This window comes from Vidua chalybeata, chromosome 1 (genome assembly GCF_026979565.1).
Source record: "Vidua chalybeata isolate OUT-0048 chromosome 1, bVidCha1 merged haplotype, whole genome shotgun sequence".
Classification (NCBI taxonomy): domain Eukaryota; kingdom Metazoa; phylum Chordata; class Aves; order Passeriformes; family Viduidae; genus Vidua; species Vidua chalybeata.
This window is the reverse complement of record NC_071530.1, coordinates 32570333-32596646: the sequence shown is the minus strand read 5'-3', so window position 1 is coordinate 32596646 and position 26314 is coordinate 32570333. Positions and strand designations below refer to the sequence as shown.

Below are 26314 nucleotides of genomic sequence, written 5' to 3'. Positions count from 1 at the left end.
CGCTCCCGGCACGGAGCCCCCGCTGCCGCGGGAGCTGCTCGCTAAGCTTCGCCCGCGGCCGCTCGTCTGGGGCGCGGCGAGCTCGTCACGTCACGCCCCGCGGGCGGAGTGCGCCCCATCCCCGGTAGCGGCGGCGGGGAGCACCGGGAATGCCGTGAGTACGGGAGCGGGCCCGGGGCGGCGGTGCGGCCCGGCCGTGCCCGCCTCTCCCGGCCGCTGCCACTCCGCCCTTCGGCGGCGCACCAGCAGCGGCTGCGGCCTCCGGGCCGCGCCCCGCTGTCCTTGCCGCCCCGCGGGCAGCGGAATGGCCGCGGTGCCCGTGCGGTGCTCTGAGCGGAGGCACGGCGGGGCGATGCTCCCCTGCCCGGGCCGCTCCCGGAGAGGCGAGCGGGACCGCGCACCCAGCGCCGGGGCAGCGCGGGGCCTTCCCTCAGCCCTCGCAGCCCGCAGGACGGCGCCCACGGCCAGGGAAAGGCACCGCATCTCTCCGGGGTGCCCGAGGCTGCGGCACCGGTGTGTGGAGGCACGTGCTGCGGACTCCACGAGGAACAAACAGAGGGCTTCAGCCAGGGCTAAAATCTTCTGGAGGTGTTTTTGGGGACCACGTGTGATGAAAACCATTGAGTGGGCAGCCCTGCTAGGTTTTGTGTATTAGCTATATAGGTGCACTTTTTTTTTTTTTTTTTTTTTTAATCTAGAAAAGAGGTGAATGCAGTGTTTTTTAATAAAACATGTAACGTGCGTGTTGTCACTTCCATGCTCCAGTTCCCTTCCGGTACAGACTCATACTCCGGTAGGATTCCAAGGCCAATTACTACTCCTACCCTGTGGTTAATGCCTAACAGCTCTTTCAGCACTAAGGCTTTAGTCTTAAGAAAGCTTCCTCTTTGGCCTTCAGGCGTTGTGTTTCCTTTCAGCTGGGATTGTAGGAAGGGATGTGCTGGCATTTGGCAATCCAGTTGTCCCTGTGCTACCAAATTCCCTGCATTCTGTGCCCAGTGTGCTGTGTAATCTTAAGTTAAATGAAAAAAAAAAGAAAATTTTAAAAAATTGTATTTTATGTGAAAGATACAGAATGTAGGAAATATCAGGCAACTCTTTGGTTTCTTTTGTACTGACAGAGGCAAACACTGATTGCTCATAGAACGTCACTTTGGATTTAATGTCTCGCTATACTGAGTTAGGGAGCTATAAAGCAGAGAAGCGGGGATGAGGTTTATTTGTTTAGATAAATGGTGAAATTGGGTTCATTGTCTTCATTTGTTCTCGTCCTTGCCATTAAATAATCCTCCTGTAGTCTGAGTTCAGGCTAATTTTAGATCTTTTGGTAGGCAAGGAAGATACTCCTCCTTCCTTTTCTTTTTCATGCCTAACTGTCAATCTGCAAGACTGAATTCTATCTGGCAGGCATTTCCTACCAGCTTGATACCTTGCCTTTTATTTCTGTCAAACCAAGCAGAGCTCTATTCAAATTTCCAGAGGAAGAAGCTCCCAAGGCAGAGTTTTCTTAAAGCTGGGTCTGTAACTACTCCCTGTCCATTCGGTCAGGATGCTATTGAGCCTTGTGGCTGTATTAACTCCCTGATGTTGGCTAGGGGCATGATTGCTCTGTGTCTTTGTTTTGGGAGGTAGTGAAGCAAGGTATTTGGGAGCATTGTCAAATTTGTGTTAAAGGTGCTATATTGAAAGACAAGCAGGAATTTGGATAGAATGTTCTTGATTTGCAGGTACCTCTTACACCAGCACAATATGCTCCCTGCAAAGACATGACCAGCACAGCAAACTGTGGGAGACATTCCCATCATTTTGAGGCTGAAAACTCCCCCATCTCTCCTGCCTGGTGAGTCTTGCTAGTCCTCAAAAGTACTCTGTCCTCTTCCCTGGATGTTGCTTTTGCTTGTCAAGAATGGTGATGGGGAATGAAGGCAAAACACTATGAACTGGAAGTTTTACAGACCGATGCAGTGGTTCATCTCATGAGATTTAGTGAGTTTGTAAGAATGCCAAATATTAGGACCTGGTTTTGCAATTTGTTTTATGGTGAACTCAGAAATTGGTGGCCCTTTTATTTTTCCCCCAGAGACTATGCCTATGTGAGCTGGCTGTGTAACAAGGGCATCAGGGTGAGTGAGCTGTGATGTAAAGTACAAAAATGTTTGTAGAAGGTTATGCTGGGCAAAGGCAGCTAATGCAGGCAGTGAGAATTTTCTTGGTGGTCCCCTTTGTTATCTTCCTGATAACAAAAAAGTCATCTGACTGTTAGCAAAATATAGACTCCTGCGAAAGAAGTCCTGTGGATAAAGGAAACTAGTTTTGGTTTGAAGTTTTATTTGGGGTTGTTTTTTTCACTTTTCTGCTGCAGTGGATCTGCACTGCTTTATTCTGTTAAAAGTGTTCTCACTGAGATTAAAACCAGGGAGATTAAGGAGGAGACACATAAGAATGCAAAAAGTCAGCCTGAGTTCAGTTTAAGAAAAGGTCAGAGAACAAGAAGTCACTGGAAATATTTCCAGTGCCCACAGCTGAGGTTGTGCTGCAGGGTTTGCTGCAGCTGCAGTTACAGTGAAAGCCCCAGAAGACTCTTCAGTAGAATGTTATGCGACTTAGATATTGCTCAAATCCTTTTGATGCAGGTGTTGTTAGGAAACACCCTTTATTTGTTACACAGGCTAATCCATAGAGGATTGATGAGGAAGTAGATACCTCATCATGAATTGCTAAATACTGTCTGGAATATCTGAAATGGAATTTAGGAAAAACTAATGAAAAGGTCAGTTTGCTTCTGCAAAAAGGTGGTTATTTTGCTGATAATAAAATACGAAGCCTGTGGTTCAAGCACTAATAATCTGTATTTAAGTTTCCATTTTCTGTCAATAATCCTGAGTGCTCGCTGCAATATCAGGTTTTGTTTGAAGTCTGTCCTGTCTTACTCTGGTCTGTGATTGTAAATGACAAATCTAAGATCTGTGTGGAGCAAGACAGGTAATTAATCGTGGAAGTGTGAATACCCAGCTGAGACGTCTTATGATCTTAGTTGAACTTTCCAGTCAGTGTCAGCTGGGGGACTTAAAGGAATGCTGCTAGATTAAAAAAAAAAAAAAAACCCAAAAAACTGATTTAATTCTGGAGATATCATTTATTCAGATAACACAGAGTTGAAAAATTAGAAAGATTCTTTAAAAAGATCAAATATTAATTTATTACAATTGTTTGTTTAGTACCTGTGAATGTTTGTTTTTATCATTTCTTCTCTGTCTTTAGCCAGTCTCCCTTACTAGAAATAGTTCCTTGTAAATACAGTAAAATATGTTCCTGGGGATAAGAAAACCTTACATTATAAGAGATGCTGGTAATTTTTAATTAAAATCATTGCAAAGCAACAGTAAGATAATGTATGTAGTTGTGTAAGGGGATATGAATAACAGTTGTGAATAACAGTTGCAAATAATGTATGTTCAATTCAGCTGTAGTTATGCAAATGAAAAATAGAAAATTGGAAAACATTGAAGGTAAAAAAGAGTTCATAAATAAAAAAAATAATTGGAACTTTCCAGGGGTGTAGTTCAGAAAAAATATAGTAACAAAGATGCCAGCTCACATATTTGGTGCTTTTTATAGAACAGTTGTTATTATCCATCCATGTGTTTACTTCCTATTAAAAAGAGCAAGATAATTTGTATGAGTAATACGTAATTGCCTTATGTGGAGTAAGTTTTATGTTAGGTAATAAAAGAAGGATCCTGTGGGGAGGCAGAAATCCTCTGCCATTGCCCCAGTGCTCTCCTCATCACAGCTGGTCTCTACGGGGTGCTCATTAATAGATGCTTTTTCATGGAATTTCAGGTAGGCTGTGTAAATTTTTTCTCCCAAATAGATTAGTAACCTGCGAATGTTCCTCCTAACTAGAATTTTTTATTAGTTACTGAGAAAACTTATACTGGGACAAGTGATTTGAACTCCTTCCCAGCTCCGAGTGGAGAAGATAGGGTGAAAACACTATGGCATTCCTTTGTTAATACCAATCTAATACCAATCCTCTGAAGGACTTCTTAAAAGGACAGTGTAAATATTTATACTTTCCAACTGTAGTTGTTTGAAAACAGATGTATTCTTTCAGGCTTTAATTGATTTCCCACGATGTTCGGAAAAGCAACGAAGAATTTTGTGAGAGAAACTGACAGTGGAGGTGACTTGATCCCTGTCTCCCACTTGAACGCCTCAGACAAGCTGCAGCTTTTGAGCTTAGTTACCAAGAGGAAGAAATTCTGGTGCTGGCAGAAGCCCAAGTATCATTTCTTGACAGTCACCCTGAGTGATGTGCTTACTGAAGACAAACCAATAAAACCAGGTAAAACCATCTCGGGCAGCACTATTAGTGCAGATAAAAACAGTACAATCCCTAATCTGTTTTGTGATTATTATCAATTATGTTATTAGACGGCTTGTTTCAGAGGAATGCTCTGAAGGAATCCTCCATCCATGGGAATGAGATGAATGGATCTTTTCTCACTTGGCCATTTATGTAACTAAAACTGATAGTAATAAATGTTGGTTAAAAAAAAAAGAAATTTTTGCCTGGGTAAAGTATTAAATTTAGTGCTGAATGTTATCAGGCTGTATAGTCCTACTGTTTAATAACAGTAGCTGTCTTGCAGCTACAGGAATATCCCTAGAATATTATAGGGGGTTGTATGTGACAGTAGTGTGAAACTGTACTGTGCTTCAGGTCAAAAGAAGTGAATAAACAGCGTCTTGTTTGGGTTAGTAGCCCAGGGAATGCTTCCAGGTCAGGCCAAGTGAGTTTTACCACCCATTCTGTTTGTCTTGCACAGACTGTTAAAAAGGTTGACCCTTGTACTTTTTTCTTCATCCAACTATAGCAGTCCCACCCATGTTTTAAGATTAATGAGATGGAATCCCATATTGCTGGACATGTCATAATTCCATACAGGAAAATAGATAACTCCCTAACCTGAGATGTTAATTGTAGCTGGCTTGGAAATATAGCTGATTCTGAGTCAGCTCTCTGGTTTTTAGGTATATAAAATTCAGAGTTGTTTTAAACCAGTTAGATTTTTTTCCATTGGTTTTCAGTGAGCTTTGGGACAGCCCTATGATGAGATGTGTCAAAATAATACCAAAATACTAGCACTATTGTACAAGCAGGTCTGCTTTGTAGTTTTCTTTGTAGCTGAAATAACTTTCAATCATTCGTTATAAATATTTCATAGTGTTTGAGTTCAGCACTTCAGTCACCTTATGTTTTCCTAAAATGGCAAACTACTAAAGATAGTAGAGCAAAGATGATGAAAACATGAAGAGAGGAGATGCAAGAATTGCAGAGATGTAAATTTCATTATTTTCCTGTTCCTACTGTTCCTTGCCTTCGCTAACGTGTCATATTTTTTGTAAGTATCTTTCCTCCAATCACTTAAGGATGGTTTCAGCATTTCTCTTCACAGAAATTACTGTTATTGCTTTCCTAGTGATTGTGGAGTCTGACTTTGCAAAATATATGGGGAAGTTCGAAGATTTTGTTCAAGGAAGTATTGAAACATCATTTGTGAAGTTCAGCCTGGGAGCTGGAGGAAAAGGTTATGTGGAAAACCAGTCCTCATTTGGAAACCTGAGGAAGCAGGAGGTTGACTTGCAGCAGCTTATGAAAGATGTCAAGGACAGGTATGTTTCTAATGTGGGTATTGTAGTGGCCAGGAGAGATTACTGAGCTAAAAAGACTTAGGCCAGCTGTGGTCACTGACCAATTGATTTTGTAGTGTTGCCAAAGTTTGAAAATTATTTTTATTGTAAGCTTTCATATTCATGACAAATCATATATACAAAAATGAAATTCTCCATATTTTGAAATTTTGTTAGTCAGACTTTTCACTTTCTTGTTTTAAAAGCATCTCTCTGTTATTTCATTTTACATTTTTGCATGAATTCCACCTGGGACAAGAGCCAAATCCTCCTTTCTTTGGGGGACTGTAATGAGGTAACAATCTGGAAAAAAAAAAAAAACATAGTTCTCGGTGTTACTGGGGCATTGAATATGGAAATTGAACTCAGAACTGCTAATGTTCTTGTAAGCAGGCTTTGTAATTTCGTGTGTGTGAGTGACCATGCTAGAAAATGGGATTATTTGAAGTTAAAGGAATAGCAAAGATAAGCAAGCATAGTCAATGCATATTCTACTAGCTGAACAAAATATAGATCTGTTGCTTCCTGTTATACACTGTATTAACTGAGGGGAACCATATTCTTTATTTGACATCATATGCAACACTTCCTCGCCTCCTGTTGTGCTCTGAAATCAGATCTATTTAATGTTGCAATGGGAGTGTCATGGACCAAGGCCTATTTGGCAACCAGCTGACAAGTCAGGGGTCTACTCTCTATTGCAGGTTGAGACTCAATGGGAGATGAGGGTGCTTCATTTGTGACAGCATTGTACTCTAGATCTGTAGCAGGGGCTGTAATGAATTTAAGTAGCCTTTGCTGATGCTCTGAAGATAAAGATGATAGGTTTTTGCTATCAGTGCAGAAGCTGTCAGAAGCAATGTAAATTTGCTTTAGATACGCTGATGTTCTAGAAATAATCAATTCTCCATTTTCATGGGAACAAATGGCTGGTGTTCCTTTTATTTGAGCATTCACAAGTCAACAAATTCATTCTAATACGGCATCTTGTTCTCTTTGTACTAAATGCCTTATTAAAAGCAGAAAATGCTGGGCTAAATGTGTGTACCAGGCACTTGTAAAATTAAGCTGCATCTAGTATCAAGAAAATAGTGTCAGTCAAGATTTAGAGTCCTATGGAGAAACAAACTACAGTAACTTTGATTTAGGATCAGTAAGCTTTTACTTGTAGTTACCTACTCTGTTCACAAAAATAATCCTCCCACACCAAATCAGCACATCTTGGAGTTACAATCCTTTATGTAACTAAATACTCAGAAATATGTTACCCTCTTTTGAGTGCTGAAAATCAGTAGCTCTGCACTGATCTATGTGTGACTTTTAACTGAAGTTGATGAGTGTGCCACTTTATGCAAGGCACTAGGTCTTAGTTCATAAAAAAGATGCTCATAGCTTATTAAAGCTTATGATGCACAGTGTATAATTGAAACTGAGTCAGTCTGCCTTCTGCCAGGTCACTGAAAATGATGAGCGTAGCAGAATTTTTATTTTTTTCTCCAGTGTAATGCAGAGGCTCACTGGAAATTGTTGGCAATGCCTTATAGATGAAACTCTACTTACTTGTTCATAAATATTCTATGATTTATGATTGTGTCCGAACTTCAAGCTTTCATCTTGTTCGTGAGTATTGTGTGGAATTCAGGAGTGCTGATGCCTACAAGTTAGTGATTTTTGGATGCAAAACATTACAGTACTTATAAGAGCATGTTTACCTGTCGGGCCTTGTAAAATGTGAGGCAGCAAACTGTTCGCAGTGTCATTTAACAACATGTGGTACTTCTGCTAGTTTGATCAATCATTGCTTCATTTATTATTTCTACTTTTATAACCTAATTAAGTTGCATTTTTAAAATGTTCTTGTATTAGGCTGATTAAGTAAAAGTTGCAGATTAGTAACAATAAACTCTAAAAGTCAAAGCTGATGAGCCTTTTAAAATAAGTTACGTGAATCTTCAGAGTTGAGCAAGCTGAAAGTGCTCAGTGGCAGGAAATCAGTTTCCTGTCATTTCGTAGGTGAACCTTCTGAAGGAGAGTCTTACTGATTTTTTAATTAGATTCAAGATGCTGCCTTGGCTCATTTTTCTGAAAAAGGGTGACAGCTGAAGAAATTGGGATGACATGCTTCCTGGTTTGCAGAAGCAGTGACATTGTAAATGCAGAACACAATAATTAACATAATATGCAATACCTAAAATAAAGTTTAACAATAGTTTTAGGTACATAAACTTGGCATATTTGCCTTTACATTATTTTTGATTTTGTATTACATAGTACTTGCTAGTTCACAGGGCACTGTAACATACTGATACATATGTGATTGGGGGCAGAGTCCTGTGCCTTTAGCTCACTTGGTTTGCTATGGATTTCAGATATTATATTCCATCTTCTATTTTAAGGCTTTCAGTACTATCTGCCATAAGGTCCTCTTAGAGAAGTTGATGAAGTATAGGCTGGATGAGCCACTTTTCAGAGGTGCCCAGAGACAGAGCAGAAAGCAATAGGCACAATCTGAGACACAGGAGGCTCTCTCTGAACATCAGGAAACTCTTTTTCACTGTGAGGGTGACTGAGCACAGGTTGCCTGAGGAGACTGTGGAGTTCCCCACCTTGGAGACATGATCTTAGGCAGACTGCTCTAGGTGGCCCTGCTTTAAAGCAGGGAGGTTAGACCAGATGACTGTCCAACCTCAACTGTTGTGTCTTCTTCCCTCCAGTAAAAAGGATTATGAAGATATTATAATCTCTGTACTTCTCATATATTAACAAATTTGCTTGTTTGTTTTTTACCATTTCACTAAAAGTCATGGAAAGTAATTGAATGAGAAGTTCTGAGAGGACAGTGATAGCAGTCAGTCAGTTCACATCAGCTGCAGAAAAAAATTGCCTGTCACACTTCCATCATTTTGTGAGAATGATTCCTAACTCTGTGATTAGCATATTAGGAAAAGAGTTGTGTTTTTAGCAGCATGCTCTGGCATGGTTGAAAGATACTTTCATACTGTTGCATATTGAACTTTAGTTGAATTAATAAAACTGCATAGTATCATCCGTACTGAGACAAAAATAAATGTCTATTCTTAACCTGAGTACAGTGGAAATTCAGACAATTTTGTGATTTATTGTTTAAAATTCCTTGAGAATTTATGAGCATGATGAGAAAACCATTCCGTTTTCTACCTAAGCTGCTACATGAGGTAATATGAAGTCACAAAGTGTTGTGAGACAGGATTGAATAAAAGCAATTGTGTGTGCCTGTGATGTAAAAAATAAGGAGCACGTCAAATAGAAAATAGATAAACTACCTGTCCCTTGCAGTCTGAGAAGTCTCTGTTATTCTTAGGGAAGATGTTCTGTGAAGTACGTGTCGGGTTATTCTGCAGGGAAAATAGTGAAATGCTATCAATAAGCTGACTATTGCAGATGCTGTGTTCTGTAAGAAGTAGGTCAGAGAGGTTATATTTGAAGTGGATTAACAAAAGAAATATGCATCTGTGCCTGGTAGAAAATGGCAGAGTGAGATTTTACTCTCTGATAGTCATCTCTATTAGAGCAGGAACAAAGCTGGGTGAAGGCTCTCACTTGCAGCAAGCAGTATTTGTATGGAAGACTATTGCACATTATAAATGAAATGGAGAAGAGGCTGTGAGCATGAGCTGTCTGTGTCTCTGCAGCTGGGAGAGGAGGTGTATTGAGGTGACGTTGCCCAGTACAGGACTGAAAAGGTTTTTTACTTGTAAGTAGTTTGGACCAGTGAAAATTTGTACAGACAAGCAGCAGTGCTGATTTCAATGTGAGGATGGAGAATACTCACAACAATACCCATTCTTCTTGGTATTTGTAGGAAATTGACAAGTACCTTGCTTTGATGATTTGTGGATGGATTACTGAGATGGTTAGACGGGATTTGATGGAAAAATGATCCTATGGCCTCTCCTTTGTGGGAAATTAGGTCAAATTCTGTGCCTAAAGGAAAGACCCTCAGTCTCAGCAGTGGGGTTTAGAGCATGCTCGTGCTCTCTACTTTAACTGTGAGAGCCTGCTATGTTGCCAGGTGTTGTCTGTTTTTTCTTCTCTTTATTTGGTTTCTACCTTTCTCTTTTCTTTTCTGACTCCAGTCTGCACCAAATTGCCTTTGTGTCTCTATTGTCTACTGCTTTCCTAATGCAAGAAGAAAAATACTGAATGAAAGTGAAAAAATCTTTGCATTAGAGGAGAATAGAAGTGTTTAATCTAGTTAAATGTGGAGTGAGACCAAAACTCAAAGAAATTATTATATTTACATGTTTGACCTGTAAAGCTTCCAGCATAGTAAATCATTGACCTCAGGAAGGTTGTTAGGCAGAACAAACAATCAAGCAAAACCCCAAATTTGTGTTTTTAAAATATTTTTTATTTATACAGGCTTGTACTCTGTGTGTTGATAATGGGACTTGGCAAACCAGCATCTTATTATATTTTCTAAGGTGTTACTTTTGAGTGCTTCAGCTCAGCTCCCTGGGGTGGGACAGGTAATGGTGATGTAGTTAGTACAAATGGCACAGGGTTGGTGGGGGCTCTTGTACAGTACAGAGTGAAAGAGATGGTAAGAGCCATGGTTGTAGAACAGAAGTAAAGCTCTGAAACATGACCTATAAAATAAAAAAATTCAATGCAATTTATGTGCCTTGCATGCATGTATTCTCGGAGATTTAACTTGGCCATCTTGTGTTACTCAGATATTTTTTTTATATTCAGTGTTATGCTGGCAAGTAAGTTCAGTTCTTGCAAAAATAGAGTCATAGACTCAGCAGCCATTGCCCTGCAATACTTGAAGCCCTGCTCTGATTATCAAACTTTAACCTTGTTGTGGTTTGCACTGGATGACTGTTTCCAGTGATAATTTAGATAAGATGAGAGATAAGACACTTGCTTACCTCGTGTCATCTCCTGTTTGAGTTGCTGAGGAGAGCAGAATATTTTCCCTTCAACAGGCTGTGCCCCAGTAATAACTCATGATGTGCCCACATGCAACCCCAGAGTTCTGTTTTATGATAGAAAGTTCAGTGCCAGAAGTTTAGAGGAGAGCATTTAACTGTGCTATCCTCAAAGAAAAGGTTTCTGTAGCTGTGGGCAAGGCTATGTGTTTGAAAGCTCTGAATTTGGAGCTCACTAAGCATACTGGGCAGAGGAGAACATTTCTGACAGCTTCACAATGGGACACATCCCACTGAAGTCATTTGAACCTTGGGGCTGTGACAGTGGCTGTCTCTGGCACACATTCAGCTCTGTGCAGGGGATCTCAGGTCACCTCTGGGCACTGCCTAGGGAGTGCTGCAGCAGCAGGCACTCCATAGCCCTCAGTGCTGCAGCAGCTCCTCCAGCATTGCCTCCAGGATTTGTTCACTGCCCCTCTCTGCAAGGTAATATCTTCTGACTCTTCCGCTCTGCCGCTCTGCTGCTACTTCTGCATCTGGACCTCAAAGTGAGGTGTGTGACAGGGTCTGAGCCAGTCCTGCCTCAGGCAGAATACTGTAGAAGCAAACATCTCTTGAATTTTTTTGGTAATTCATTTCCATAGGGTTAGGTCATATTCTGTAGGCTTTTTCAATTAACACTTACTCAGAAATAGCAAATCTTTATTTAATAGGTGCTTTTCTACTTTGTTTGAGGGGTTTCTTTCCTGTAAATTTTGGAGATATTCAGCAAATTTGTCATCCTCTTAAACAGTCAAAAAATACACGTGAAAGCAAATGACAAATTGCTTTTGTGCTTCTTCATTGTAATTTTTCCCCTATGGCTCCCTAGGTCAAATGTTAAACTGCAAGTTCTTAGTGCATTAATTTGTATTTTCAGGATGCTTAGCACACCACTTTAGAAACATAAATAATTATTGTGAAGTATATGATAGGCTTGATAGACTGTAACTAATGGCTCTGGTTTGGAAGACACTTCTGAGAATGGTGACGTTTGTGGTTGCTTGATATTTCTTGAATTTTTGCTTAATCCAAAGGTTCATTGCATTCCAAGCATAAAGCATGACTTTGCACCAAATGAAAAAAGGTTGTATTAATAATCTCAGGAATGTTTGGGGCTGTTGCATTGCTTCAGAGGTATTTTCTTTCCCTTGTCTAAACAATCAACTTTAAGGTTTTCAGACAGTTCATTCCAACTGATTGAACTTTCATATAAGCATGTAACTCTCCAAAGATCAAAAATTGCCTGAGGATATTTTTAATTCAATAAAAACCCCAGCTGACTTCAGACTTATACAGACTGCATAAATTCAAAACTCCAGAATCTAATAAATCTAAAACTTTTTAATTAAAAGTGGAGATATCTCGATTTAAATGACTTGGAATCAGACATGTCTTTCTGTCACATTTTTGGGAAATTGCCATTTAGCTCCATGAATAGCCATTTACAATAAAAGGGAGGAGAAGGGACTGAATAATTTGAGTCAGGGATAGCAGTCCTTTAATCTTCAACAGTTTTGCTAGATTACCTGTTCATAAAAAATATAACATCTCATCTGAGAACCTCCAGTGAATATTTTGCAAAAGTATAATATAATTGACACATTTTAATAAATCAAATACAATTAAGAAGTTGTTTTAACTGTTGCCAGAAAGTCCCTTAAGACCCCAAAAGACAAGGTAGTGGATTTTGTAACATTTTCTTAGAAAATGTTCACTTTCTATCTTCTGCTTATTCTAAGAAGAACCTAATGTTAGAATCATTTCCAGCAACATTTAAAAAGATGCTGGATTATGCTGTGGAGTAGGGATGGTTTATTAAGTTGGTGCCTGGGCTAGAGTTTTGAGCTCCTCCCCACTGTTAGTTTTTCTTTTGACTGTGACAGTCCTGGTCGCCAATTTTAAATTTTGAGTCTATACCAATGAATAACACAGGACTTTGAAGCAGGTGGGGTTTTTCAGTAATCCCGAGTCTCAAAATCAATGAAATATTTTGTTTTCTCATTCGGCCTTTTGAAATACTCAGTCAGTGCTGATCCTACTCAGCCTGTTTGGGGTTTAGGTGAGCACTGAAACAGATCCTAGCAAGCAGTGGGGGTTGGCACTGAGGCATTGCTGTCATCGTGTCCCCCAGCCAACACCCCCTGCCATGGCCATGGCAATGTCAGTGCGAGCTCACAGTAGGAGAGGATTCAGTCCAATGTCCAAGAGCCTGACTGGTTGGTTTTGTATTACCCAGGAAACTTAAAGTTGCCTTTAGTTCCCTCTTGCTTTTTTCTTCCATTTTTGCTTAGAGTAGGGAATCAAGAATTCTATATTCAATATGTATGTGAGGATTTACTGTGGAATACAGATATTTACTGCTGCCAAATAACAAAAGAGGACATCACTTTGAGGAGGCTGCTCATACAGAAACCATTGTCATTTTTACAATAAAAGCTTCTTCAAGCAATTAAGAAAATGCGGTTGGTTTTGGTTTTCTTTTTTTTTCACAATTAGAATATTGTTAATGGTGTATTTTCTTTTTCAGAACAATAGATCTAAACAGTAGTTTACTGCAACAAGTAATAGAAAGAAAACGTGAGGTGTTGTGCATCTTGAGAGAAAAGATAATTACAACTCAGAGGTGTACAATATCCGAACATATCCAGACAGAAGAAAAAGTCAGTGGTGTGATGGGATGCACTGCAAAAACAATAAAGGTAAAAGTTACTAAAAATCTGCAAGGATTAGAACATTTACACATTATCTGAGAAGAAATTATTTCTCCAAATGGACTTCAGAGTATTTTTCATGCTTTCCTAATGTGTTGAACAAACTGCAGTGCTTGGTTGTGAAAATGCTATATGGTAAAATGTTTTTTCCATTGCCTTCCTGGCAAAAGATGCCATATTTTTGTATGAGCCTGGAATATAGTTTCCATCAATACTATCAAATTGTGATTCCGTTTCTCTGTAGATTCCTGCCTACAGCAGAACATGAAGCAAACCTAAAAGAATGCATTGTAATTGAATGGCAAAATGCATTGCTGAATCACATTTATTTGAAAAGCCAAGTAATCGTTCATCACAAATGGTTGAAGTGTCTACTGAGTGTTCATATTTATTGAGAAACTATTGGTTTTCAGTCATGGGAGTAGAGATTAACTGCATTGTGAGGCTATCTGAACAATTGCCTATGAATTGAGGAGGAATTACCAAAGTCAAAACATGCTCATACGTCGCAAGTTTGGGTTTTTTTTTAAAGCTGGAAATCACTTCTGTGTACAGTGTGTCTCCAGTTGCAGGAATCCAGGAACTGCAGTGTAACAACCCCCTTTGCAAGTGTCACCTTCCTGCTAGCAGCCTCCAGCTGGGCAAAAGAAATGTCACAGTAGAGAATTGGACAAGGCAGGACACTCAAGTGGGTGCCCATTTCCTAGTGACATGGGGCTTCATGTGTGGCAAAAGCTGCAGCTGGAGCTCAACTTTGTGCTAGGACAGGGTAGCTAAGAGTGTGAGAGCTGCTCTTGGCACTGTGTTTTTACCTCATTCCTTTCTTAGATGCCAGATGTAAGGTGTAGCTCTTCGATGAGACATCATGAAGAATACAGCATATTCTCCCTCTGTGTCTTTCACCTTAATTACATGTTTAAGCTGTGCAGTAGCTGAATCAGATAAATGGTGAATAAATCTCTCTTGCAGGTTTCAGTAAGTGAGAATGGAAGTCTGGTGAAGGATTCTAGCGTGATCCTTGAAATTCCTCCTGCAACCACTATTGCCTATGGTGTAATTGAACTGTTTATAAAGCACAGTGGCCAGTTTGGTAAGTGAAAAGCTCTTTTTTGTGGCACACAGTTCAATTGTGGACAAAGCTGTTTGTCAGACAATGATTTTTGTGTTTCCCTGTGCATGAAGGTGATTATGTTGCATGCTGTCCTTTGCCTTGATAGTTATTTTTGCTAGAAATACAGATTTAATAATTTTAAAACTTTGATATAGTAATGCTTTTTTACTTGCTTGAATACACTGTAAACTTAGAATGACTTCGGTTTCAGGGAACCACAGGAGATTGTGTAGCTCGAGCCTCTGCCCAAGGAAGGACCAACTTTTGAACTTTGATCTAAGTTCATTTAGATCAGATTGCTCATATCCTTGTCTGTTATAAAGTTTTGATTTATCATCAGAGACAGAGATTCCATTGCTCCTCTGGGCAGCCTGTTGCCATATTTGACCACTATGGTGGTGAATTTCTTTTCCTTAATATCTGCTGTTTGCTAAATATCTCCAGTGTGTGAATGTGGGGCTTGTACTCAAGAATCCAAAACTGGACACAGCACTCTGAATGCACTTTCCCAGTTGAAAATTCAGTTCCATCAATCCACCAGCTACAGTCTTGTCAGTACAGTCCAGTATGCAGCTGTTCTGGTTTAGGGCAAATTTGGGAGCAAACTTCAATAACTGCAAGGGCAAGGTACTGATCCTCTCGGATTTATTGTCCATGTCTTTCGCTGCAATTTTGCTTCCAGCCAGCTGGCCCTTGGCCTGGGCTAGTCCCTTTTCCTGTTGCAGACAGTGACCTGAATGTAAATCAACTGTCAACTAGGAATGTTTAGACAACAGTCATGTTAAGAACAGAATCATTCATTCAGGACTGGAATTTAAACGTTTCTAGCTTACACTTTCATTTAAAGATTGCCCTCAGAGTGGTTGCAGAAATGCCCTTGTCATGTTGTCTGGTCATGCTTTACTTATGTCAGGTCGAATATTTTTCAGGTTAAAAAAATGTTGAAATTGGCTTTGGGGGGAGTTGTATCTCTGCTCTGCACAATCACTTGGATTTTTCTTTCTTGTCTATCCTCATTTAAACTCATGGACCTAAAGGAGGTTTCAGAGGATGTTATGCAAGGAGGAATAAAATCAGATAGTAGAGCTGGAAGTTGGGAAGGACTGACATGGAGAGAAACAGGAGATACACTGAAGAAATAATTGGTAGAGTAGAGTTGAGGTTTGAATCCAGGATGTGCTTTACTTGGATGAGAAATGCAGAACATTATCTCTCCATCATACTCCTGATATTAAAGACATCTGTAGGCTCAGGAATAGAAGTAAATATTATGTAACCTGTAAAAAGTTTCTGAAAAGTGGAATTGCTCTGATGTAGACTGAACACAGAGATAGTAGCAGAGGATGTTGACGTCATGGTTATAATAGAACTGTAATTCAGAGTAATGAGGTGCAATTCAGGCTGTCTGACTACATAGGTATGTAATTGATAGCCTACTTAGATGATTTCTACATTAAGTTATGATGTCCTATTAGCTAAGAATTCATGGGTCTTGTTAATGATCTGTATTTCTCTGCTCTTTTTCCACTTCTGCTTCTTTTTCTGCTTTTTTTTTTTCATATTTAATATTAATATCTTTTAAGCTTCAAAACCAGTACAGTTTGTTCCATGTTTTTATCTTAAACAATCTATGTCCTGCCTCTTTATTTTTTTTTTAATTTGTGCTATTTTCCCTTGCCTGAGTGTCATTGAGAAGGTAAACGGGAGAAACTGACAACAAAATTAGGGCTTTGCCAGCGAGAGTAAGTATGGTGGAGCCTAAACTTCAGCTTGTAATGTCTGAGCAGCAGGGATCAGTGTCTGTTTATGGAAATAGAAACAGCCTTTGAAGTTAAATCCAAGGACTAATGTAGTCCTTTCTCGTGAGACTGAAAGTGACCAATAGCAGGTGTAACCTAATGGGATTCTCTTCACAGATAATTTTGGAGTAAGATGCATGTAAGCTTTTTATTGTTTCTTTTTCTTTTCCACTGCCAGTACCTGAGTTCTTCTGTTAGGAAGAATGGTATATATTTCTTCTAAATGTTCTGACTAATCTGACTGGACATATTTGGATATTTTGATAAATAAATAAAATAAATTAAAAAAAAAAAAAAAAAAAAAAAAGAAGAAGCATCTAACACTTTTCTGATCCATTTACCCTTGTGCTTTCCTGTAATCACTCTGTTTGATTTCTGCAGGCTAATTTTTCACTCCATGTAATAGCTGTTTCTCCTTTAGGCTTTGCAGTTTTGTTTCGCTAAAGTTGCACTGAAGTGCCTCTTGTTCTTGCTTTACAAATCAGGGGATATAAAAGCACCCAGTTGATTTGTTTTGTTCTGTTCATGGCTATATTTGTGTGGTTTGCTTTTTCTTAAATGTCTGTAAATTAAGCAGTCCGAATATATCTACTTTTCTACATAAAGGAGTCTTTTTGATTGTTTTCGTTGATCATCTTTGGTTTTCTTGCATTTTTGTTAACATTTCTGAGTAACTAACAAGCTCTAACTGCACTGTTGAAAGTTTGTCATTGATGAATGTAATAGAATTCAATACAGAATTTATTAACAGTCCTCTTAATACAGAATTTTGAGTCCTGTGTTTTCCTATAAATTGAGTCCTATTACAAGATTTAACAACATTATCTGAAAAGTTTGATTTCCCTTATTAGCATCATTTTGCCTCAGGAGGGGAGGCAGTGTATTATCATAGTTTTCCTCCTCAGGGTTCATGTGAAAGCCTTGTTATTTTCATTGACAGTAGCATGAGTGAATTGGCCTTGTGGTACCTCAGCTGCTGTCCAGGGTCTTGTTGCTTTGGGAAGCTCTTAGCTTGTGTTAATCACTTTCTGCTCCTCTGTAGCTCCTTCTTCTCTGTGAAGTGCTATGCAAGCATAAAGGTCTATCATCTTCCTTTCTCTATGGCAGTGATTTCTTTGTCTGCTTTCTCTTTGAAAAAGCTTTTTGCTGATGGAGTGCTCTCCATGCTTTCTCATCTGCTTTGAATGTCCTTAATTTAGTAAGACAGACTCTTACAACTGCAGAAAGGTTATATTTAGGTTTTGTTCCTGGTACATCTGAGCACTGTGCTTGATTAGTTATGTTTTTTTCCCTTTGCTCTCAGGTATTACTTTAAAATTTCTCTTGTTAGCCTGCTTGTGTTCTCCTGAGTCCTGCTGCAGAGTGCCATGGGTACAGTGCCATGGGTTCAAATCTTGCATTTGAGCCAATGAAAGATGATCAGAATCTGCATAGAACTTTGAGTGTATTCTGCATCTTTAGGGCACAGTGTTGGACACATGAGCACAGAATTTGATACTTCAGATTTCTCAGCTTAACTCTTACAAAGGCTCCCTGTACCTTCCAGGAAGCCCTTAACTTCATCCGGCTGGGGGCACTGGGATGGCAGGACAAGGACAGTCCTGTTTGGGTGAGTTTGGCCAGTGCTTGTCACAAAGATGAGGCAGAAAGGGTAATCCAGCCAGGGCATGTTATTTCCTCTGTGATGTTGCTGGAGAGACAGTTATTGCAGAGTGATTCTGTTAGGAAACATCCTGGGTGATGTCCTTTAGAGACTCTCAGAAGTCCCCTGTTGGCTGCTACCTGGAGGACTTGAGAATGGACCTGAGGCTTGGCTGAGAAACAGGAGTCTCTCAGTGCCATGACCAACAGAAGCTCTACGAAGGACTCTCAAGAGTTCTTACAAATCTCAGAGAGTACTTCCACGTGTCTCCTTCGTGAATGGATCCCGTTGCCTGCATTACAGCATGTCTCCTAGAGGGTAGAAAACGTACAGACTGGGGAATGAGAGGCTGGAGAGCAGTGTCATGGGAAGGGACCTGGGGGTCCTGGGCAATGGCAAGTTGAACACGACTCAGCAGCGCCCTGGCAGCCAGGAGGGCCAACCCTGTCCTGGGGAGAGTCAGGCACAGCATCACCAGCCAGGCAAGGGAGGGGATTGTCCTGCTCTGCTCTGAACTGCAGTTACATCACCTAAAGTTCTGTCTGCAGTTTTGAGTACCACAATATAAGAAAACTCTTAGAGAGTACACAAAGGAGGGCAACAAAGATGTTGAATGGCCTTAAGGGGAAGCCATGTGAGGAGCAGCTGAGGGTACTTGGTCTGTTCAGCCTGTGCAAGAGGAGGCTGAGGGGAGACCCACTGCAGTTACAACTTCCTTGTGAAGGGAAGAGGTGGGCAGATGCTGATCTCTTCTCTGTGGTGACCAGCAACAAGGAATGGCCCAAAGTTGTGTCAGAGGAGATTGAGGCTGGACATCAGGAAAAGGTTCTTCACCCAGAGGGTGTTTGGGCACTGGAACAGGCTCCCCAGGGAAGTGGTCACAGCACCAGCCTGACAGAGTTCAAGAAGCATTTGGACAACACTCTGAGGCACATGGTGTGATTCTTGGGGATGGTGCTCTGCCGGGCCAGGAGTTGGATGTGATGATCCTTGAGGGCTCCTTCCAGCTCAGCATATTCTGTGATTCTGTGAAAACATCAAGAATTCCTACCTGCATCTTCTGTCTGCAGCATTTTGGCTTACAGTGTCACCGGGAAGTTTTCATGTTATTTTCTGTCTACGTTAATTTAGTTCACAGGAGCTGGTGTCATGTTCTGTAGAAGGCAGCTGCACCACAGGTCTTGTCTGTACACACTGTACCAAACATCAGGGCTGCAGGAATGCTCAATAATTCACATGCACAGCAACTGCTGACATTCTCTCTGTCTGGAAGAGACAAGACAAGGAGAAATGACATGCGAGAACACTAGAAAATACAAGCTATCATCTCATTCAGTAATTGCTTGTGTATTTTATTAATTATTGTTTTTGATTGATTGAATTTCTAATTACAGAGTTCTGTCTGCTAGATGAACAGCAAGGAGGTTTTGAAAAAGAAAGTACAGAAGGCTCAGCTTATCCCCATTCAGTTCAATTCAGAGATGCTTCGTTCCTCTATCAGCCAGATGCTGTTGATAATGAGATGTACTCTGGGGCTAAAAACCTCGTTCCCAGTGATGCTTCTATAAGTATATTGAAACAAGGTATTACCAGAAATGCTTTGCATGATTACATTACAGTGCATTAAGTAACCTGATAGGCAGAAATAATCTGGTACAATAGTAAGTAAGAAATCTTGTTAGTTCATTTTAATAGCTCTTATCAGGAACTCTTAGGGGAATGCACTGAAAGAATATAAAAAATCAGTTTGCAATAAGTGTATGCAGTGGACTGTTTCTGTGAAAATTTTGAATCCATCTGTCATAAATATCATCTTATAAACTGCTCTTTTACATTCCAGATAACCTCTGCAAGTTTAGTGATGATACATGCTTCATTCAGAAAGGGTCACTGAAAATAGTTTCTCATTATTTGAAAAATACTTTCAGTAAAGCTTCTCAGTTACAGGTTAAGTCTCAGAAGTAGACATCTCCCTTGCCTTCACTTAGCTTCATGATTTTCTGAGAAGCTTTGTAACTGAGAAAATAAAAATGTGGTTTAAATGGAGATGTGCAAATTGGTATAATGGCCCAGGTATTGTAGGAATGTGGAAAGAAGAGGTGGGAGTGTTACTGGTGGAATGAAAAAAGGGAAAACCAGTCAAGGCCTCAAAACGCACTGCGCTTTTTCTCAGTTCTTGGTGGGGTTCTAACAGCTGGTTCTCATGATGACTGCCACCCTCTTGGCTCTAAGGTTCACTCCTGATTAATGGTTATTCAATAAACAATATGTAAAAAACAGTTGTGAAAGAATGGTATGCCACTGTTCTATTTTTTGTTTTAGTTAGACATACCTATTTGCTTTTCTTGCTTAAATGGCTCAGAGATTTCTTTAAATAATTTAACCTCCTCTGTCTCTTGGAAACTGAAAAAGCTAAAAAAATTGTTTTTACTAAAGAATTTGGAAGTACATTTCATTTTCTGTTATTTGTGTAGACAAATTCATACCATTGCATCAGATAGAATACTTGCCTGTGGCTGGGCTTTTTTTTTTCCCCAGTGAAGTAATTTTTTAGTTATAAAGGACATCTTTAAACAGAGCATGTTTCTTGACTGGTGTGACATGAAGGAAAATTTCTTTTAAACAAATTTGAGAACACTTGTATGGCCACATTTTTGGAATGTGGAAAAAAAAACCATTCCAACCTTCCAGTTGGCATTATTGATTTGAAAGTTTCATTTTTTTTTTAGCAACATGGTAATTTTATGTCACAGAATATTTAATTTCAGTATCATTGTTGAATTGTGAGAAAATGCAGAGCACTCCCTTGTACTTAATGAGTACTCTTCATTCTGCCATTCTCTGGAGATAAACTTCGAAGTGGGAGATTTAAGATGTACTTAGTTGGTTAACATTAAAGTATTGAATTTCAAAATATTAGAAATACTGTATGCCAAAATGTTGATTCTTGGTAGCTGTTCTTCTTTCTTAATATTTGCATTAAGGTTTTATTGGCTCCTTAGGAAATACAATCAGATATGTTCAAACCTTCCATTATAACTCGTGCTGGTGGAAATCAGTATATCAAGGTGTGGTGATAAATGAGCTTGTGAAACATAAAGCAAAGTGTTATCTGTTTTTACTGGCATTTGTGTAGAAATACTTAGTTTTATTTTCCACTCCTTTCTTGGGAAAGATCTGTCACAGTTGAAGATCCAGTTCCAGCCCTTTGTGAAGCTTCCGGAAGACAAGCAAAGAGCTTTATATAAAACCCTTTGTGAACTCTTGCTCCATGAAGAAATGGTGACTGCCCTGGGGGACATGGTAAGATGAAGAACCTTTGGATTGCTTCCTAAAAGTAATTCCAGAATAGTACTAGCATTCTCTTTTGCTTGAATTTTTCTCTTTTCAATAAGTTTTGCTTATTCTTTTGCTTTCAGTTCGATGATATCTGCACAGGAGACAAGCCAGATCTGGAGGAGTTAAAACTTGAACAACAAAGAGACCTCCTTGACTTCTTGCAGCTCTTAGGGTGCAGTTTAAAGAGTGAGCTGTTGTTGCAGAAATATCAGCCTCAGGATGAAGAACTTTTCTCAGCTGCTCACCTTCTTATCAGTGCTATATCTGGTATGTTGTGAAAAGCCCTTTTAAAAATTTTATTTTCCTTTTAGAAGCTCCCTCCATGTTAAAGCTTTTATGGCTTTCTTTGAGCAGTTGGTGAGTTGCATGAACATAAATTGTTCTGTTCCCTTTTTATGAGTTTGGTATACTATGCTTAGCATTTCTGGCTGTGAATTAAATTCAGCCCTCAATCACTGACAGATTTTGTGTGTAAATTACACATTCCCCCAAGACTGCTCAACTTTGCTTCTGCTGAGTGTGAGCATTTGCAGTTTGGCAAGCTAATTTCTGTACTTACTGCATGCCAGAGTCCTTCTTGCCTAAATGCCGAGAATTACAAATTAGGTGTTGTCTCCTGTGTAACAGTGTATATTGTTCAAGTGCAAACTAAATTTAGCAAAAATGAGTTTAACACAGAGACACTGCAATTAGAGGGTTGTGTTGCAGCTGCTGAAACAGGAGATTAAACATAAATGTCAAACAAATGCCATCCTCACAATCTAGTTGGCACCACAGTGTTAATTAAAAGTTACCTGCAAAGTCCAAGACAGACTTCCCTGAATTTTTCTCTTCTCTCCTGTATATAAAGAATTCCCTGACATTACGATAATGAAGGGAAGTCCAGTGTAAATTGGTGTGTAAATCACTGTGCAGCAGAATGTCAGTGTGCATCCATATATACACAGGACCCAGATGGGAGAGCTTAACTCATTTGTGGAGAGAGAAAAGAAATAGCAAACAGAAACCTGCTGATGTGGTATCAATTGTCAGATGCCATTAACAGCAGGGCACAGTTAATTGAGTGTGTTGCATTATTACCTGACTTTGGACATAGTGTCTGCTGCTAAAGTCCAGATATAAGTGTAGCTGGATCTAGATTCAAAAGCTGTTTTATGCTTGTTGCTTGTGGTAGGATTTACAACCTTTTTGTTACAGAGTTGAAGGGCACCACAGGGATCAGTTAGTCCATCTCCCAGCATCGAGGCAGTCTCAGCTATGCCATTCCTCTCAAATTGTGCTTTGCAGAAGTTAGCGTCACATATGGATTTTGGGAGCATAGGTTCTTGGTTTATTCAATGCCTGAGTCATTCATCCAGCCTGCAGACTCAGAGTTAAACACTGAGGAGATACTTAGGGAGGAGGCAAGGTGACAGGGACGAAACCCCCTTTTCTACAAATACCTTTTCTCAAGGACAGAGATAGTCAGACCCTCCACCCATCCCATTCTGTTGCGCCAGCAGGAAGGGGCTGGATCAGCCTCTTCCAAACATCCAGCTGAGGAGGACCTGTTAGCTCCCTGATAAAGCTCCTGTTCCAGCAGCCAGCCTGGTGCAGGGTTCACTGGAAATGACCTTTGCCTGTGAATGTGTCCTCCACAGAGCTGCCTGATGATACCCTTGTCCTGCTGCGTGCCTGCTGTGATCTTCAGGTCATTCCAGCCTTGTGTTGTTTGGTGAGTAATGAAGATGAGATGTGCTCGTGGGCACAGCAGCAAAAGTGCCTGTGTCCTCAGCCATATTTCTCCACAATAAAGGAGGAGATGGCAAGCTGCAGTGGGAATTTCAGCTGTAGGCAGTGCTTAGCCAAGGTCAGAATCTGACATGGCAAATGCAGCATGTAATTTACTGCACGTGGATATCTAACTTATGAACATTGCTGTATTTGGGAGTTTTCACAGCTTGGGAACAAAAGAAAATTGTGACTTAAGCTCCGGTTTTATATTTCTAATAGTCTCACTGTTTTAAAGTCTCAGTAACAGTAATCACTTCTCCTTGGGAAACAGAAATTTCGCTTTGATAGCAACAGTGCTTGAGTCTTGGCAAACCCTGAAGTCCCAAAACTCTGAGGCCATTTGTTGTAACTTGCTGAAGGAATGGTGCAGGGCATTAGAGTAATGGAGCACCTCTCCTGTGAGGAAAGAATAAGAGAATTGGATTTGTTTAGCCTGGAGAAGAGAATGCTTTGGGGTGACCTAATTGTAGCCTCCCAGTACCTGAAGGAAACTTAGAAAAAGGTGGAGAGAGACTTTTTTACAAGAGCATGTAGTGACAGGACAAGAAGGACTGGATTCAGACTGAAGGAGGGTAGGTTTAGATGGGAAGAAACTCCTTACTATGAAAGTGGTGAGGCACTGGAACCTCTGGTGAGGTTGCCAAGAGAAGTTGTGGATGCCCCAGCCCTGGAAGTGTTCAAGGCCAGGTTGGATGGGGCTTTGAATATCCTGGTCTAGTGAAAAGTGTCCTTGCCTATGGCAAGAGGATTGGAACTGAATGATCTTTTAAGGTCTCTTCCAACCCAAAACATTCTGTGATACTCTGATTTTTCTAAGCTTTTTAAAGTCACTTAGAAAAACAATAGTAAAATCCTTTAAATATGTGGCAGCAAAGGGAGTTGTTCTGTTTGTTCAGAGTGATAAGTGAGTGTGAAGTGCAGTGAGAGAAGTTGAACTCAGGGAATGACACAGTAGGAGGGATATTTCCCCTTAAAGCATGCCATCAAGCTTTGGTTCTGGATCAGTACGTCCTACTTGTCAGGGCTAATAGCAAAGGGAATCCTGACCTTTTGCTGCTGCCTTGTCAGCTCTCCAGTGGTTTTATATGAAACTGAGCTGTGCAATGGCAGGAACAGCAGTGCCTGGAAAATGTTTTAATGTCTCTGTCTTTTGCTCTCTCTCATGAATACAGCCTAACGTTGCTTCAGCTGATGGCACTGTGGCGCTGAGCAGTCCTTTAGTGGCCACTCTCGCGGACAGAGGAAGATTTGAGGTCATGCAAAGGCTGTTTGCTTCATCAAACATTAATCTGGAAATGACAGAGTCTTCTGTAAAAGCTGTAACTATGAAAGAACCGAGATTCTTCCCACTTGTTCTTTATGTTGCACTGTATGGATTTCATGCTTTAGGTGGGAATGTATAGGGGCTGTACTGAGTATCCAGTTTTTGCTGTAGCCTGTTGCTTCTTTTGTAGCTCTGTAATTTTGGTGTGTTTGGGATCAGCAGTAGAGTTATTCCATTGGTACTTAGGGCAGCACAGCCAGGAATTAGGGTGACATGGGGACTCTGCAGTTTCAGTGGAAAATACATAAATAAGGGATGAAGGGGAGAAATTAAAAAAGAGAACCATGGGAGAGAAACTGAACATAGCTGCTCTGGTAGGTGTCAGATCTGCAGGGCAGTGAAAGCCAGATTGCTTGCATTAATATGCATGGGAGAAAACAGCAAAGTACAAACTGCGTTTTGTAAGCAAGAAAGCAGGCAGGCCCTGGAAACCCAGGGTTCTGCAATGCAGCAACTGTTTTTCTCCTTAAGCCTGGGTGTGCAGAATGTCTTCACTCTGGAGCAAGTGCAATGAAGGGCTCTTAAAAAGGTACTCGATTAGATACTCTTATTAATTATTGTTTGACTTTTACGGATATGAACTGCACACTTCAGGAAATAACAAAGCCTCTTTTTCAACCACCAAGACCCACTTTAGGGATTTATACCTCTGTACAGCATTTGTTTTCTGCTATGTTTTACTCATGTTAGCAAGTTTCAGCTGTTCAAACTGCATTCTGAACTTTGGCATGGCAAAGTCTTCTGGTGTGTACATATGAAGGGTCCCTGCTACACACCACAGAAATGATCTTTTACCCGTATGACATTTTCAGTGCAGATATTTTGCTTGTTTCTTTGACTAACAGAAAAGTATTAGTAAAGCACTGTGTGCTTGAACTATTCTGCTGTTTTTTCATCATAATTTTTTATAATCGTGGATGGAACAGAAATGCATCAGAGATCACTGTAAATGTGGGCTTGGGAAGATGTTCCAAGTAGGTGGAGTATCAATGCTTACAGATGAGATCGTGAGATGGCTGAGAGACAAACAAGCAGGCACCTGTGTGGGGGTGATCAGTAAACAGGCCCTGCAGCATAGCTGGTGGGTAGGAGTTCTGCTCAGTTTCCTGCTCTATTCCCACATGGCCTTGAGCAGATTGTCTAAGAAGCCTTTAAAAAGTCACATCAGTTCAGCTTTCCTTGAGGACATGGACTTTGCAGAAAAGCACCATGGTGCCTTTCCACTCCCTGAGACCTCAGGATAGCTCTGCACACTGGGATGTGGGCGTTTCTGCATCTCATCTGTTCAGTGAAGCTGATGATGTTGCCTGAACTTTGTGCTGGTGGAGAATGAAAGATCCTTTAGGAGCTGGAAGCATGGAACTCTGCTTCTGGGAGCAGTGTGTAAGTGGGACAGTTGTCTTTTGCCTATCACTACTAAAAGTTGCCTCTGTAAAGAATTTACAAAAACCTATTAAATGCTATGTCAAAACAATAGAGTAACTTATACATGTAATTTCCATTGTTTTTCTTTTGGGGACTACATCTCTGAAAAACAAGTGACTCCAGGCTGACCTCACATGGAAAATGCTTTTTCAAGATGTGGTCTTCCCTAGCAAAGGATTTGATGAAAGACCCATAGGGTGCTTCAGAGGAGGCTGAAGCTTGTCTCATGAAAGGTTTGATGTCACACCCTGTCTTAACCTCCTCAAAGTACTGCTTTCCGTTTGCCTTCCCCAGGAGGAAGGTTGGAGAATCCATACCTTTGTAATGCAGGAGGAGATCAGCAGCCTTTCAAGGAGCACGTGCTACCTGCAGAGGCCAGCAGGCTCTGCCTTGCTGCCAGTCCCCAGCACTTAACCTCCTTCCAGCTGCTCAGTCCCATCCCCTGGGCTTTGTCCACTGGCCCATTCCAGTGTGGGCCCAGGAGATTGATTTCCTTTGTGCTGCAGTGCTCAGAAAATCAGGTGCCCAGATTCAGCAA

General features: G+C 40.5%; 1 protein-coding gene across 4 annotated transcripts; it reads left to right on the top strand.

Annotated features, from left to right (window-relative positions):
* Positions 1 to 3: 3 nt before the first annotated feature.
* Positions 4 to 25839, top strand: GSDME (gasdermin E). 4 transcript variants are annotated; one of them, XM_053941918.1, is made up of 11 exons: positions 4 to 154; positions 1728 to 1840; positions 4118 to 4348; positions 5487 to 5679; positions 13180 to 13351; positions 14333 to 14453; positions 19310 to 19498; positions 21091 to 21218; positions 21335 to 21521; positions 22895 to 22968; positions 24200 to 25839. In XM_053941918.1, the coding sequence occupies exons 3-11, from the start codon at positions 4138 to 4140 to the stop codon at positions 24428 to 24430; spliced, it is 1506 nt and encodes a 501-aa protein (XP_053797893.1). In that variant the 5' UTR covers positions 4 to 154; positions 1728 to 1840; positions 4118 to 4137; the 3' UTR covers positions 24431 to 25839. The 4 variants fall into 4 exon arrangements, with proteins under 4 accessions (XP_053797893.1, XP_053797901.1, XP_053797917.1 ...); XM_053941926.1 differs by lacking the exon at positions 4 to 154 and adding an exon at positions 709 to 793; XM_053941942.1 differs by lacking the exons at positions 4 to 154; positions 1728 to 1840 and adding an exon at positions 2096 to 2123.
* The last annotated feature ends 475 nt before the right edge of the window (positions 25840 to 26314 follow it).